General features: G+C 39.3%; 1 protein-coding gene across 3 annotated transcripts in view; it reads left to right on the top strand.

Moving 5' to 3' along the window:
* Positions 1–124: 124 nt before the first annotated feature.
* The window catches only part of ZGRF1 (zinc finger GRF-type containing 1), a 30,966-nt gene continuing 14,348 nt past the window's right edge, over positions 125–16,742 (top strand). Inside the window, exons 1-15 of one of the 3 annotated variants that reach the window (XM_081926403.1) lie at positions 125–282; positions 1,970–2,024; positions 2,199–2,279; positions 2,387–2,443; positions 2,916–3,101; positions 3,815–5,909; positions 6,637–6,716; positions 7,345–7,443; positions 8,052–8,237; positions 8,936–9,062; positions 10,189–10,844; positions 11,759–11,891; positions 14,273–14,451; positions 15,018–15,205; positions 15,745–15,884. In XM_081926403.1, the coding sequence (XP_081782529.1) occupies positions 2,004–2,024; positions 2,199–2,279; positions 2,387–2,443; positions 2,916–3,101; positions 3,815–5,909; positions 6,637–6,716; positions 7,345–7,443; positions 8,052–8,237; positions 8,936–9,062; positions 10,189–10,844; positions 11,759–11,891; positions 14,273–14,451; positions 15,018–15,205; positions 15,745–15,884 (4,228 nt within the window). In that variant the 5' untranslated portion in view covers positions 125–282; positions 1,970–2,003. Of the gene's footprint in view, positions 334–1,969; positions 2,025–2,198; positions 2,280–2,386; positions 2,444–2,915; positions 3,102–3,814; positions 5,910–6,636; positions 6,717–7,344; positions 7,444–8,051; positions 8,238–8,935; positions 9,063–10,188; positions 10,845–11,758; positions 11,892–14,272; positions 14,452–15,017; positions 15,206–15,744; positions 15,885–16,742 lie in introns of all 3 variants that reach the window. The other 2 variants (XM_081926404.1, XM_081926405.1) reach the window with 2 other exon arrangements.

The following is a 16,742-nucleotide window of genomic DNA, read 5'->3' as shown; positions in this document are numbered from 1 at the left end:
ACCTATTTCTCTTCCTTTCTGGGGGTGGGGCAAAGCGACGTTTCCTATGGCGCCCGCTCTATCCGCGCCGACTCTATGATGCACGCTTCGCCATTGGCTGACGGCACTGGAGACGCTCCTCGGCGTTAGGCTCTCTCGGCTGACCCTCGCGTCGCGCAGAGAGGGCGTCATCGTCGTCAGCTGGCGGAGCGGGAAACTTCAGAAACTGGGAGAAACTGCGCCGGGTGTGGGCGGGAGAGAGAGAGCCAGGCCGAAGCGCGCGACTGCGGTCAGGGCTCGCGAGTGAGTCGCTCTCTTTTCTGAAGGCAGCCGGGCTCGGAAGCCGAGCCTTCGGTTCGTTCGTTCACCTTTTGTCGAGGGTGGCCGGCCTGGGACAGCGACTTCGGGGGGCGGGCGGGCGGGCGAGATTTATTTATTTATTGAATTTATATACAGTACCACCCTATACCCGGAGGTTTCGGGGCGGTTCACAGAACAAAATCAAAATCTAAAACCACAAAATATATAATCAAAATAAAAACAGCAACAACCCAATAACCCCCCTCGCCAAGAAAAGCCACCTTTTAAAAGACATAGGATGTCAAGATTACTTGTCCTAACCTACCTCACAGGATTGTTGTGAGAGAGAGAGAGAAAGGAAGCGCGTAGGGGGAGAGAATGGCTTATGCTTCCTTGAATTCACTGGAGGAAAGCTGGGGTGTAGATATAATAATAAAATAATAAACGAAACAGCAGATGTGGCACAGTGCTGCAACTGTTAAGTCCCCGCTGTGACAGTGTTGTCACTTGCTCACTAGGATGGGGTGGGATGAGGCAGAGTGGCAGCAAGTCCTGAGAAAAACACTGCGATAGTGCTACTCTATCCTTGCACTGCTCCATCTCTTTCCCTTCTTAAATAAATTTTTCAACTGCTTGAGCGTTTTTAAAACAGTTTCAAAACATAAAAATGAGTATTGGAGAAGGGTGGGCAGAAGGTTGGCTGGGATCTAAAGTACTGGTGGATAGCTGGGCGATTTGAAGTAGATTGGTAAGATTTTCTAATGCTAATTGTTCGGCAGTAGCAACAACAAAACGATCCTCCCTCCCCAATTATACTAATGAAATCACAAAAGTACCTCAAACTCCATCAAGTTTGTCAGAATAAATCTATGTGTTTAGAGTTCCAGAATTCTAAGTGTATGTATTTTGCACCTGTCTCTCGCTGATGGATCTCAGGGTCCTTTATTTTCTACTAGTACACCCTGCAATCTGTTGGTCCCTGTTTTAGAGGAGATAAGTGTGTGATACATTGATTTCAGCAGGGTTCAGGACTTTGCTGCGCTCTCTCACTTCCCTTGTTCCCAAAAGAAACCTTTTTGCCTGCTGCTGATAGTTCTGTATACATTAATGGTATCGGTACTGAGTGGCTTTTTTTTATAAATTATATTTCTCATTAGAAGTGATTATTCCCATTTTAGATTTGTGGTCAATGAACTCAACTAGTTAGCAGATTAATCAAGAAATCATTTTACAGATTTAATGTTTTTTAAGAGAAACGTACTGTATTGAAATGTGAGACACCTTGTGGTAGTTTTATGAAATTGAGGCTAACAAAGAAAACACTTCGCTTTAGATTACTGTAGAATTTTTGAAATCAGCAAAGCTCAAAATTAATTTTTAAACTAAGGGTCTGTTGTTGATACAGCTGATGAATGTCTCTCATGCTTAACTACTAAGGTATAAGTTCTTTACAAACTAAACTGGAACTAAGCTCCATTGAAAAATGGACATACTGTATATAGGATTACACTGAGAAGACATAAATGAGATTGTATTTTAAATTGCTTTTTTAACTTCAAGGAATTTGGATTGCAGTTAAGGGGTTATAGAATGAGTTATAGGAAATATTTATTTAAAAAGGAATGCATGTGTGTCTGTGGTTTCTGGACATTAAGTTCAATTGCTTTAAACAGGATATTATTTCTTTCAGGTGGTATGAAATTTGGAAGTGCAAGCCAGCTGTGATGGCTTCTCAGGAATTTACGGTGAGTTTCTGATATTCAACTATATATTATATAGAACAATATTCCACATACATCAGGATGACATGGCATCCCTCTAAGATGGCTCACAATCATCAATTAAAAATATAATATGATGAAATATAATAAAATTAATTTTGAAATGTCACTGAAACGTTTGTTTATATATCAAAACAGGTTTTATACACACACCAAAAGACTAAAAAATCTAAAGTGTGGCAAGATGGAATTTTGAAGTCGCCTCTAGGGGGCAATAAGGTAAAATATTGATTAATAAAGTATTATATTGATACCATCTGTGGGTGTTACTGTTTTGTTGCTCAATGAAGTACAATTCTTCTATTTTTCTTTCTGTTGTAATACAGGCAACTTTATGTGATGACAAAGGACAGGTTTTGGATAGCATATTTGTGAAGTTCCAGGTACATGCTTTTTATTTTCCTTAATTTTTTTTTTACTTGATTAGCAATTCTGGAAGACAGGTTGCTTGTTTAGTTGATTCAAACTCTGCTGGCTTATCTTGGTCACATTTGTTGAGGCCCATGGAAAGGAAAGAAGAAAGCCAGCAGGGTTTAAAGTGCCTGCTGTTGCTGTCCAAAGTGCCAGGAAAAAACACAGCATTTTTTTGCAGTCATCTTCCTGGTGCTTTGCACAGCAACAACAGGCACTGATATCCTTTCACCCCCTTCCTCCTCAGGGATAGGTGTGGGTGGGGATGAAGCTTTCTTTTTCTCCATTGTTGAGGATGAAGGAGGAAATGAACGCTTAAAACCTTCATTTTGGTATATATACACATGGCATATATAACAAAATGGTGGAAGTTGTATTAATGCATTATGTGTTGCATTCAGTATGCATTTATATATGCTCACTACTGCATATTTCTCTCTTTAGGTAAAGCCAGGAGATGATTTAGAAAGTGAGAAATATTTAATCACGGTTGAAGCTGAGAAAACTTCTGAAACTGGTTTTAGTGATCAGCCAAAGAACACAGAAGTACCAGTGTTAATAAGAAATCATTTGAAGTCTTCTGCCTCTTCATCTCTGCGTCTGCCAGTTGGCCTAAAACGAAAACATACTGTATGTCATTCTTTCTCCCTCTCCTTATTACACTCTCACAATGTAGAAGGAAGCCTTTTGAAAAAGTGAGAGAGATAGAGATCTATAGCTAGTTAGAATTTTTTTTGGGGGGAGGAGCAAAAAAACCTCTGATTTTTTACTATTTGAACTGCATGTGACAGTTTCATAGATGATCATTTTTATCTCTAGCCTCTTAAGTACAAAGTGTGTTACAATATAAGGTGTTCCAAGTCACTTACTGTATTGCTCATTGGCTAATGCCAGTAGATATAACGCATAATCAGGCGAGTGAAACACAATAAATGGAAGCAAATTGTGCAAGGGGATCCATCAGCTATAGAGCAGGAAGTGTTTTGTGGACACTGATTAATCGAGTTGGATTACCATGCCCACTGCTGGCTGAAGGTTAATATTGGGGGAATGTGCCTCTTGGGTTGTAAAATCCATACAATACATAGAACTGCACATCATTGTTTCATGGTGCTCAGGTGGGGGGCCTCTTCACTATTAAGGAGATAGTAAAAGTTATTTTATCCTACTTAGATGTATTCAGATTTTGTTGCGTAAGAAACACATGCTTTTCAGTCTTTTTAGTTTAGCAATTCAGTAAAATATTGCATAATAAATACAGAAATATAGTACATACTTCTACTTCTTTATTCTAAAACTTCAATTGTTAAACTTCCCACAAACTGAAAATATTCTCTTCTTAGGGTTTCCAAGGGCCACGGCAGGTGGAAAAGAAAATGACAACAATGGAAGTATCTGCAGCAGTAGTATCACCTTCATCCAAGGATCCTCATTCATCCTTCCCTTCTCAGTTCTATGCCAGTTCCCCTTTATTTTCTGTCCCCTGCAAGACTAAGTTACACTCAGAATTGAATCAGAACACTTTCAAAGTGAATGGCTCAGATGCTGATTCTGTCACTCCACCCGCTTTTACTCATAAAGTGGTCCAAAGTAGAATCCATAGTACTGATGGTGAAGATGGTGAATATATGAAGCCAGGATTTCAACTGGATAACGCAATGGCCAAATCAATCGACCATGCAAGTAATAGTGTGGCAGTTTTGCAGAATGCCAGGAGTAAAGCACAAATCTTAGCAATTCTGAGCGGGGGACAAAAACATTCTAAAGTTTCAGAGGATGAAACTGATATATCATTGGGAAATCAATCACCAGCATTGATGAAATCAGAATTCCATCAGGAAGGCTCACTTTTATCTGAATCATCAAGAAGCACAGAGTCTTTCTTCAAAGAAAAGATGGCACCTCTTTTGAGCTCTGCAAACAACACAACCAAAGAAACCATTAAATGCATAGCACCACTGCATTTCTCAGAAAAAAATGTGAAAACAAAAAGCCGATGGGATGTATATTTGCCATTGTCTTTAGCTGAAAAGTCTCCTGACAAAGTTGAGGGAGAATACAATGATAAGAATGCTAGCGATCTTCAGGACTTGAAAGAGGATGGCACTGATAATAGGAACCAATACACTGAGGACCATAAAAAAATTCCAGAAGTGCCTGTTTCCTTGGAAATCAATATGTCTCCTGTCAGTAATAGTTCTGTCAAACACCAACCACATAGTATTGTACCAGCTGAATCAATCGTGTGGAAAGAGAATGGCACAGTTTTATCATCTGTTGATAGTATGAATTACTCAGATTGTAATGCTGATAAACTCTCCACATCCAATAAATGCACAGAGATTGATAATTTGGATGGGTTTTGCCATCAGCTGCAAAATGAATCTTATCCAGTAATTTGTTCTGAACGTTTCTCAAATAATTCTGCAAATGGAGAGTTTGGTGACACAGAAAAGCAGTTTATAGAGGTTAACTTCAATCTGTTGGATACACTAGAGTTTAGTGACACAGAGGATGGAAAACTTCATACCAACCACACATTTTCACAAGGTTCAGCATGCTTTAAAGAGGGAACCGAAGCACCACTTGAGACTGGTGTTCAAGTGAACAGTAACATAAAAGATGGAGCTGTGAATTGTGTCTCAGAATGCCAGTCACTGCAAGTTTGTGATGAAATCTCTGAGGAACCTAACAAGAAGGAGGAAAATAGTGCAACTCTTCCATTTCTTAAAAAGCTGCCACATTCAGAGGCTATAATTGTTGATGAAAAGGTAGAGACAAATGCAATAAATATCCAAAATATATGTAATCACAGAGATCTTGGTACAGACTTGTTAATGGTGAATGATACGGACTGTGATGCGAATGATAGTGAATATCCTAATCCAACAACTTGTCTTGCGAAAGGGAATGTTCCTGCTATTTTACATGGTTGCCTCATGGACAAAAGTAATGAAGAAGGTATTGAGGTTGGTGCAGGTAATTCCCAACCTAGTTCCTTAGGTATTTGTCATAACAACATGAAACAAAGCAATCATTTGCTAGTCCTCACTGAAAAATATAATATTTCTCATGGTTCCCCTCAGTATATTTCAGACAAAAATGATGCTGCTTCAGAAAAATATCTGGATTTGAGGCAACTCACTCATCCCTTAACTTGTGAGACTTCAGATGAATCACAAATGGATCAAAATGAAAATGCAGTTAATAACTTGGATTTTTTTAACAAGTTCAGTAAATATGAAGGAAAGGATTCTATTTGTGTTGAATCTTCACTTGACTCTTCAAGCCTTCCCCAGCTGGTAAATGGTTTCAGCCTGTTAAAATCACTTACAGAACATAGCACAGCCTTAGAAAGCCTGCAAATGATAGAGGAAAGTACTTCTTTGCTACCGAGGGAGAGACCAAGAAAAAAACAAAAGCCAACAGGACCTGAAGGTTATTAGCTTCTTCTTTTTTAGAATTTTGTTTTGAAATATTGATTGTACTTTTCTACTGGTTTTCCTAGTTCATTTTTCTAGTATGGAAATGTAAGGAGAGCTAATTCATTGTCAAAAGCAGTTTTGTTCTGCATGTGAAACAGTCTCCTTGATTATCCTGAAATAAAAGAGATAATACCTTACTTTAGAATAGGGATGGGGAACCTGTAGCCCTCCAGATGTTGTTGAACTTCCAACTCCCATCATCCCTCCACTGAGCATTCCTAAGGAAATGTCTTGTCCATGGTGAGATCATGTTTTGTTTTGCTCCAAACAAACCACACTATACCCAAGGTTTGTTATTGGCTCGCCAATAGTACCTAGTTTGAGTGAAGCAAACCACAATCCACTTTGGACATAATGGTAAGCTAGGGATCATGGTTTGGTTTTTTTCATGTGCTTGTCGGGAGGAGCAAAACAACCAAGTCCAGCAACTTCTTGGTAAACAGATATGGTTTACGGTAACATCAAAACAAGGCAAGTGGATTTCTTTGCAGCATGTTTGTCACTGATGTGGCTAATAATGCTAAAATAAAATATGTGTAGTTAGTACCTAGCATTCCTATAAGCAATAGCATTGACTTTGAAAACATCACTCAACTTGAGTGCAAGATAGATCTTCAATATTTTTTATCACTGAACTAGCTTCATGACGGAGGCTTATTGTGCTTTTCTCTCTTTTGTAGCTACACAACAGTTTCCTGACGTTCCCCTTTCTGAAGATGTGCAGATAACATCTTGCCTGCATTCTGGTTCTCCTAAAATGGTAACCTTTTTGGACTTTTTAATTCATCACTAATAGCTTTTATGTAAATATCCCATTACACAAGCTGAAGGCCCATCTACTTGTATGTATTTTCCACCTTACTGTCGTCTTCTGTGTTCCTATCAGCCACCCCCTCTGAACAACTGAAAACTGGCTGCAGAGAGTAAGAGGCCCTCTACAGCAAGTTTTGTGAGATGGAGTAAAAATTGCCAACACTACTCCACACTCATTGGGGCATAAAAATTAAAATTAAAGTAATAGTAATCATCATCATAAATTGTGGGTATTGGAAAAAACGTATTTCATTTGATAAGCTCACTGCATCATCGTGTTAAAGAAAATTTTGAGATGAGATGGTTTGTGGGAGAGGATTGCAGTAGGTAAAGGACAAGATAGAACATTTGCTCTACGCCAGTATGGAAATTCATTTTTCCTATACAAATGTAAAATAGATTTGTGGGGCTTTTGCTCAGATATAGTTGTTGTTTTAAGAAATTGCAAATTGTATTGCCATTCAGCCTTCTGAAGGCAATGAGCTGGTTGTATTATATCACTGCATTGCAAAATGAGACTGTGCTAAGTATAGAATGGTGCATCCTTCTCTTGACCCATTTCTGATCATTTCCAGAATGCTTCCTCAAACACTGATGCAGAGAAGCCCACAGCAGCTATATTAAACATGCTACATGACCAGGTTCCTTTTGAAGTGGCTGACAATCAAACGAAGGTATAGCTTACAAAGAGATGACTTGGAAAACCTCCCACAGCCAGCACCCCCAAAACTTTCACTGCCTTCATTCACCTCAGGACCTGTGTTTCTCAGACTACTTTTGAAGCTGGAATTTTTAACACCTGGAGGGCCAGGTGTTCAGCAATAAGAAGTAAAAAGTTCCACAGTCTGTTCAAGCTCTTCAGCACACCTAAACAAGCTTTTTGGATCCTGGGCACTAACTCTTCATTGACAGCATTAAAGTTGCCATCTTATCTCTTATTTTATCATTGAAGGCTAATTTTCAGTGGTATAATGAATAAGTATTCTTAGGATGTCCTCCTAACCTCTGCTGTTGATGGCTGAGGTTTGCCTAGAATAGTTGTTAGGCTTCTCTCATCCAGCAGAGATGAGTAGAAAGCCCTGGGGTGGGGCTGGAATATGGATCTGTTGATTGACTCAAAACTCAGGCTTGTTGGCTCCTGGCTGGTGTACCAAAAATGTGTGAAAATCCAACTCCCACCTTCTACCCTGGCAGGCCCAAGCAACAAATGGTTTGTGTTAAATTGTAGTTCTTTGTTCTCCAATGATTTCCTTTTATTAATCTATCTCTTAAATATATGTAGCTAGTTGAATTTCAAGGGTACCAAGTGAGAGGATCTGCAGCTAGTGAGATAATGATGAGAGTACCCTCTTCACATCTTAGATGGGATCCACAGGCTGATATGACAGAATTTGAACTTGCTACAAAGGATGGTTGTTTTTTCTCAGCCCAAGAACTAGGCAGCCCTGTGCTGCCTGGCTTTATTCAGGTAAACTGTAGAATGCTTTTTATAGAAAGGTTTATTTAATCAATGAACATATGGCAAAAATGTGAAATAATTTATTAAGCGATCATAAACATGGTTTAAAAGACTACATGAAAGTTGCAAATAAGGACCTCAGTTGGCCCTTTCCTGACGTAAATCTGTCAGTGACTTCTTTGAAAATGTGTTCATATACTTTATTCTCTTGGTCCTTCTGGTGCATTAAACATCTTCCTTAATATGTACATGGTGCCACCTTTTAATCCCTCTTCAAAATTCACTGTTCTGCAAACCCTGGTTTAGTCTGAATTTTCATGGGGTAGCCAAAAACACTTATGTGTAACTGTACCTGCTCACATCTGTCATTTCCTAGGCTTGTTTCTCTCTTCATTTTGTTATTTTTTCCCTGTGTTGATTTTAGATTTTCTCCTGTTTTGGGGAGTAAGGTCCCTGCTTTCTTTTCTTTTCTTTTCTTTTCTTTTCTTTTCTTTTCTTTCTTTCTTTTGCTTGAAACTCTGTAAAGCATTGTTTGAAATTTCTGTTGCATGACCAGAAGCCTGTTCATGTGATGTTTAGGTATCATTCATTATCATTGTTTTGTTTTTGGTTTTTTGTAATTAAAAGTAATGTGAAAGATCTAAGTTCATTCAACTGGGTGTGCTTGATTTTTTAGCTTTACAATTGTCTCTCTGCCATCTTCACAGCCTCCAGACTGCCACTTCCCCCCAAATTCAAGCAGTGAAAAAGCAGTGATAGAAGCAGAAGAAAACGATTTCCTGGTGACAAGGGTATCTCCAGATTTACCTATGGACAATGCAAAAAGCTTTTTCCGTAAGAATGTTTTGTTTGTTATTGTTGTAAATAATGGTTGTGCCAGCAGACATAGCAAGGGGGGGAAAGTATGCACCCTTGTGCAAAAGTTGGCTTGCAAGTGTTGAATACCAGAGTGATAGATTTCAGATTCTTATAGCCTTGCAATGAGATAATATGTACATTCTGAGCATTCTCAGCCTGCTTTGATTACATGTACATATTGTAAGCTTATAGACAATGGGATTTGTTTTTCTGACTTAGAATTGTTATTGGAACAAACGACTTGGGCTCCCCACCCCCCCATGAGTGGAAGAGATCCTTCTGCTCATGGAAGGACATATTTTGTGAGTTCCATTCTTCTTCTTTCTTTCATTGAGATTAAGATGAAGATCTAAGCCAGTCTTTCCTCCCACACCTCAATTATTTTCTCCAGTACAAAACAGCTAACAAGTTTAACAAGTGAGAATCTAAAACATAGTGTTCTGGTGTATCCCCAGCTCATAACAAGAGTGCTCCTGTTTAGGATCTCAGCCACGCTTGGAAAGGAGTCCTTTATGAGTTGGTGAAAGGAGGAAGGAGACCCCTTTCCCCCACTCCATCCCTCTGAAACCTTCCTCTTTTGTGTTGTATATCACTGAATGGCTCTGGCTGAGGTCTGACTATCAGCACTGAGCTGTCCCAGGTAGAATACAGTCGTACCTTGGAAGCCGAAAGCCTTGGCTCCCAAACAAATTGGCTCCTGAATGATCGAAACCTGGAAGTGAGTGTTTTGAACGATTGTCAAAAGCTGAATGTCCAGCACAGCTTCCGATTGGCTGCAGGACATTCCTGCAGCCAACCAGAAGCTGCACTTTGGTTTTTGAACGGTTCCAGGAGTCGAATGGATTCCTGGAACGCATTCTGTTCAGAAACCAAGGTACCACTGTAATTAAGATACACATTCCTATCCACATCAAGAACCTTCTCTCAGTTAACTGGCTATGCTAGGTTTGTCTTAATCTTTTGAGTAAGAAATGCAAATACAGCCAAAATCTTTGCTGTAGAAAAGTGAAGATTTAAGGAAATCGGAGTAGAGCGCCCAGGAAACTTGGAGGGAATACATTGTTTTGAATATTGACACTTCATAAAACTTTCTGCTTCATAGAGATGGAAGAGTCCAGCTGCCCAGAAGATGAGGATATGTCTATACTCCTACTACCCCTTAGAGCACGAACTCCACTTGTGACTGTACCTGTAGATGGAGAAGTTCCCGACTTAGTTTATTCCAGTGTAAAGACATGTGAGCGAGGCCGGCAGTCCTTTGGTTTCTCGGGAATAAGCATGTATGGCAAGTCAAAAATATTAGGGCCTGAGGACAGCATGTGTGAAACCTTTGTGCATGAAAAGTGTGGAGAAGAAAGACATGGGGTGATCACACAGTCTGCATTCCCTAATGTATCAGAACAAAGGAGACAAAGCAAGTGGCAGAAGTACCAAAACACAACTCATAGTGACTTGAGAACTCAAAACAGCAGCGAAGTGGTCATGACTGATGACATCCGAGCTGAGAGTGCCTTTGGAATGCCACTGCATGACATAGGAGAGGGTTGGAGTCATGCCGTCAATGAAAGCCCTCCAGACTTTGGGCATCCGCAGATGCTGAAAAGCATGCTTTGTAAACAGCAGCGAAACTTTAGCAGCCAAGATTCTGTTTCAGAAGGACAAAAACTTTCTCTGCACTTAAATCAGAATTTTTCCACGGAGGAAGGACTAAAGGTGATAGGTCAGCTGAATTGCCACAGTTCAACCAGACACATCAAGGTATATAACTGTTCACAAAAGTCTTAGGAATAGATTTTGCCAAAGCAGCTTCCAAAAATAGTTGTGAATATTTCATAGTTTAGTCATGTGTTCATCTATAAAGTGGTTTGTTGGTTTTTTTACATATTCAAATAGGATTTATGACTCAATTTGAAATATTATATAAAGGAAATCAACCCTGATCTTGCATTTTATTGTCTACATCAAAAAATATTTCACTATAAACATCAGGTTTCTGACAATGCTTCACTTACAAAGTTCTTGACCACCCACAGATGTGGCCCAGTGGAGGTGGGAGTTATATGTCCTTGTACTACATTATAGTCCTTAGGGTTGCTGCTTTCCTTGATTGCAGAAATGTAGGAGAAGGGGCTTACAAGCATCCTCTTACTCTTGTTCCTGCTCAGTGTTTTGACTCAGCAGTGCAGCAAAGTACTGGACTGTCTCCCCTTGTATATGCATTGTCATGTAGTACTGCAACCAGAGCAATCTCACAAGAGTCCCCTTCGCTAGTCACAAGACATCCTGCAGGTGGTGATGTATTTGAAGAGAGCTGAAAACCTGTTGCCATGGCAGTAATTTTCCCACAGCTATGGCAACAAGTCTTTGCTCACCCCATCACTCACTGTGGCTCTGAGAAATGAAGGGGACCGCATGTCCTTTGGATGTTTTGTTTCTCTTGTCTCTGCAGATGTTAGGCTGATGGAATGGAGAAGTAAATAGGCAGTAAGAATGCAAACATGAATATAAATATCCCCATGATTGCAGTTTGTGGGATATTTAAAGTCAGTGTGGAATAAGAGGGTGGTCAGTGCTCTAATGCTAATATGATATGCCTGAATATGTTACCCATGTATTAAATCAGATGGAAAGGAAATATGATTTTACATGCATGCCTTTTATTTATATTTCAGAACACCTGTGAATTGTTCTTTCCCAGTGTAGAAATTGTGAACTCTACCAGTGTTCCTAAGAGACAGATGTATATCCCAGCTGAGTTTCAGTCTCCTGCACATTATAAGCAGGTTTTTACTTCTGCTTTGATGGGTATGACTAACACCTTTAATTTCCACATTGCAGTACATTCACTGATGGTTGTTCTTAGAGGGCAACAAAATCTGAGATAAAATATGGAGTGAGTGTCCTCATAACAGTTTTTTCAACAGTTGCCACATGGATTTGGCCTTCAAAACCACATTCTCAGTCACCTCTGTGGTTGCCTGTGCAGTCTAAATTGGACCATCTCAGAAAATCTCATCTGCACCGTTCTGTGCGTTGTTTTCATTTTTGGTTAAAAGCACTCAAAGGGTCTCTGTATTTTAATGGAGAAGCAATGCTGGAGAAGAGGATGTGTAACTGCTTTGTTCCATACCACTTTCCCAGTCTAAATTGTTTCTTGCAAGCTGCATTTCTCTCTCTCTCCCCACCCCCACCAACCAAGATTAACAAACTTTTAGGGGACCAATTTAGAATGGATAGAAGGATTAAATTTCCCATAATTGTTGTTCACCCCAACATTTAAGTACAAATTTGTTTTTAAGTGCAAATAAGACTGTCAGGAATTCTAATTATGGATCCTCTGCATAATACGTAGTTTTCCTTGGGAAAAACAAATGGCATACCAAAAGATACATGACTGAAGCAAGGAGCCCATAATATACAGTATGTTACATATGAAGTATGAATGAGAAAAAAATTATAAAAGCCACAAACCCATGGATAAGCATAATGCAGGACTTTGGCTTTATTTAGATGCTTCATTGCCAGTGTTCTGGGAGTAGTTGAATTGCAGTTGCTGAGCTGGAAAACCTTCAAAACATTTGCTATTGTTCGAAGTATTGAACCTAAAATTGTGGAAAACATATTTGATTCTTCTTCTAAGTCAGCAATCACTATACGGTCAAATAATTCCAGGGTGTTTCAGCCACTGCCTGAAGACAATTCGCAAGTTGTATATTTCTGGGGAGCCACTTTGTGGTAACTATTTATTTATTTACTTACTTCATTTATGAATTGCTTCCTTTGCAATGCCTAGATAATGGTCAGGCTATTACAGTCCAGAGATGGCCATGTTGTTGTTTAGTCATTTAGTCGTGTCCGACTCTTCGTGACCCCATGGACCAGAGCACGCCAGGCACTCCTGTCTTCCACTGCCTCCCACAGTTTGGTCAAACTCATGTTCGTAGCTTCGAGAACACTGTCCAACCATCTCGTCCTCTGTCGTCCCCTTCTCCCTTTGCCCTCAATCTTTCCCAACATCAGGGTCTTTCCCAGGCAGTCTTCTCTTCTCATGAGGTGACCAAAGTATTGGAGCCTCAGCTTCATGATCTGTCCTTCCAGTGAACACTCAGGGCTGATTTCCTTCAGAATGGAGAGGTTTGATCTTCTTGCAGTCCATGGGACTCTCAAGAGTCTCCTCCAGCACCATAATTCAAAAGCATCAATTCTTCGGCGACCAGCCTTCTTTATGGTCCAGCTCTCACTTCCATACATCACTACTGGGAAGACCATAGCTTTAACTATACAGACTTTTGTTGGCAAGGTGATGTCTCTGCTTTTTAAGATGCTGTCTAGGTTTGTCATTAACAGTCTTAATTGTCAAAGCTGGTAAAAGGCACTCTTGCCCACTGAGGTCAGCTGGGCCTGTAGCGGCAGAATGAATCCAGGAGCACTCCCGATACTGATCCAGGACTTTCAGGGACTCTTCTCAGTCAGACAAAGAACCAGTTATCAGTGTTCGAGGACACCTCTCTGCAAATCTAATAACTGCACCCAACAGTTTCATATAGAAGAGCGTTGGGGTTAAGATGGTATCTTGCAGCATCCTGCAGCATAAGTGCCATGGGGTTGAAAAATGTCATCCAACCTGAAACTGATTGCCAAGATAGAATTAGAACCACTGTAAAACTGTTCCCAATACAGAACTGGTTCAGGAGGATACCATGGTCAATGCAATCAAAAGCTGCTGAGAGATTATGTATCTAAAGTCATTGAGAAGTCAAGTAAGGATAAACTGATAAAGATCATCCATTAGGGTGACCAAGGCTGATTCAGCTCTAGAACCAGACAGGAACCAAGATTGAAGTGGGTCAAAATAATCTGTTTCATTCAAGAATACTTGCAACTCTCCTGTCATGACCCTCTCAGTTACCTTTCCCAAAGACTTGTGCATTTTAGCAATAAACTCACTGTTGTTTACATGATCACCTTTCCATTGATGAAAGGGGGAGAAGTAAACAGGCCTAGATTTTAAAAGTGATTCCATTACCTTTAAAGAGTCGCAGTGAGAAACTGGTTAGATTTCTGGAGGAGCTCAAATTAACAACATTTGACACACAAAGGAGTTGTCTTTACAGTTAATAGGTTTTTCCCACTACACTGAACTTTTTTTAAAAAATTACTTTTTATTGCTTCTATTTTGTGTAAAGAACATTTAAACATATTGCTGTTTGAGCTGTCGCAAAAACTACACCGAGCTCTGGAAAAAGTGGATATATCCTTCTATACCTCAGTGAAAAGAGCGCAAGGACAAGAGAATTCAGCCCCACTCTGCAACCACAAGATGGCGAGTAAACTTGTTATGGTTAAAAAAGAAGGTCGAAATAAGGTAAGTTTCTTGAGTAATCTCAGGTGTACTCTACAGAAATATTACAATACATGCTGAAGGTCTTTTCATACATAAGTCCATAGATTTATATATTTTTTGTAAAACTGAATGGTTAGAATATCTAAATTGCTGCATATAGAATTGTGTTCAGTGAATGAGCTTACCTTTTTATCAATATTATTAAAAATTATTAATTACCATGACAGTGGGTTTTTTTTTGACATCATGATAATGAGATGCTGTAGCACCCCACTCCTATGCTAATTTATTTGGATTGAGGTCCCCCTGATTTCAATGCAACATGTTTCAAAATAAATGGGTTCAGGGCACAACTAGATGTAATAATGGATTGCATTCCTGGTTTTGTTTATTTAGCTGCTAAGCATATGCTATGTTAGTTTTCAATAGTGTGATTGTTTTTTTTCCAGGGTGTTGTCCAAAAAGCTTAGTTTTCCCTAACTTTCACAATTTTTTTCAGAAGTGAAGTTTAATACTTTTAACGAGCTGGTGTAGGGTGGTCAGCCTGTTCCCTATAACTTAGCTTTTTGGCTTACATTTTGTTTTAGGGCCGCCTTTTCTATGCCTGTGATGCTCCTAAAGGTAATCGATGCAATTTTTTTAAGTGGCTAGAGGATGTAAACCCTGGACAGAAGGAAAGTAGGCCTGGTGTTGTACTTCACGACACAAAGAGTATTGGAACCTACCTCAGGAGTCAAAATGTTTCCCTCTATGAAGAATGCCAGCTTCTGATGAGGTATGTTAATTAAACATGAATATTACTGCCTGGCTCAGTAGAAATCGATCATATTTTGTTAGAGAAGGGTAATAATCACAAATGTTCTCTGCTACTTCAGACTTGACCTTTTCACATTATTTTGCAAAAGTGTCCATATTTTAAAAAGCCCCAATAATACCTGAGAGTATCAGTGCAGGTAGCGTGGAGACCCAGTGAGATCAAGGCAATGGCACAGATTCATAGAGCTACTTTACCTCAGCTTTAATATTTGTTATGCAGCATGGTGTTCAAGAAATTCTTCCCTGAAACAACTTGAGTGTATGAAACTATTTGGATGCTTTTAAATCAACATTTCTTAATATTAATGAAGAGTTTAGTAGTTATTTGATCAATATTGCTCACATAATTCATTTGGGGTTTTTTTACTCTCTTGCAGTCTTCTGGTAAATCACCTTGAATATTTGTGCCAAATCTAAAGGCAGCACAGAAATCAAAAGGTCTTATTCAGTATATTTCTCTCTCTTTTTTTCAGTATATTTCTCTCTTTTTTAAAATAGGAAAGCCTTTGATGTTCAAAGGAAACAATTTGGTAAACTGAAGAAATTCAATACTGCAAATGTGAACCTTGATTGTGATTCTAAGAGCAAATTATATCTTAAGCTGAACCGAAAGGAGCACTCATCTGCGTACAGCAAAGGTGGGTGGACTCTTGTCATCTTACTGTAACAGGGCAAAACATAACTAAAACCATTGATATCACACATAGGAGCCTCAGTTATTTTGAAGTATATTCACATTAAGATTTGTCTTTGGAAATACTGCATATGTGTGTGTATGTGTACATATATCCATTTTCAGGGTGTTGACTTGCATAGAGGAAACGATTTCCATTTCCAGTGTGGCCTGATTTATATAGCTCATACATAGTTTTCTGTTCAAAGGCATTGCACCCTGACCTTTATGCTATAGGTTGCTTCTGTCTAGTGAAATGAACTCATTTAGGAAAGTGGTGTCTGAGACTGTATAGGCAGTCCTCTTTCTAGTTCTAGTGACCGAACAAGATTAAATGGTAATATGTCTTGCTAATTAAGTCTGAACAGCATTGTTTCCTTTTTTAAAAGACACATAATTCTCACGCAGATGGATGCAGCTTTCAAAGGAATACCATATCAATTTCATGACACAGCACCTGTGATGAAAGTAATATGAATTAATCTTAGTATAAGATGTAAGAGAATACATGAGAACACTTACTACTGATTGTATCAGAAAAGTGAGATATGTGAAGACCACTTGTAGCTCCTCGATACTTTGGTTACGAATAGATTTTGTAGCTTCTATCCACAGTTAGCAAAGCACATCTTCAGTTGCAGTCCTTTTTTTCTTCTTTTTTCTTTTTTGCATGGGTTGGGGAGGGACCGCTATTCTAGATACAGTGGTACCTCGGGTTACATACGCTTCAGGTTACAGACTTCGCTAACCCAGAAATAGTGCTTCAGGTTAAGAACCTTGCTTCAAGATGAGAACAGAAATTGTTTTCTGGCGGCCCAGCAGC

The sequence above is a fragment of the Podarcis melisellensis genome (assembly GCF_964234715.1).
Source record: "Podarcis melisellensis genome assembly, chromosome: 9".
NCBI classification, from domain to species: domain Eukaryota; kingdom Metazoa; phylum Chordata; class Lepidosauria; order Squamata; family Lacertidae; genus Podarcis; species Podarcis melisellensis.
The sequence above is the reverse complement of the archived record's forward strand: the minus strand, read 5'-3'. Positions and strand labels throughout refer to the sequence as shown.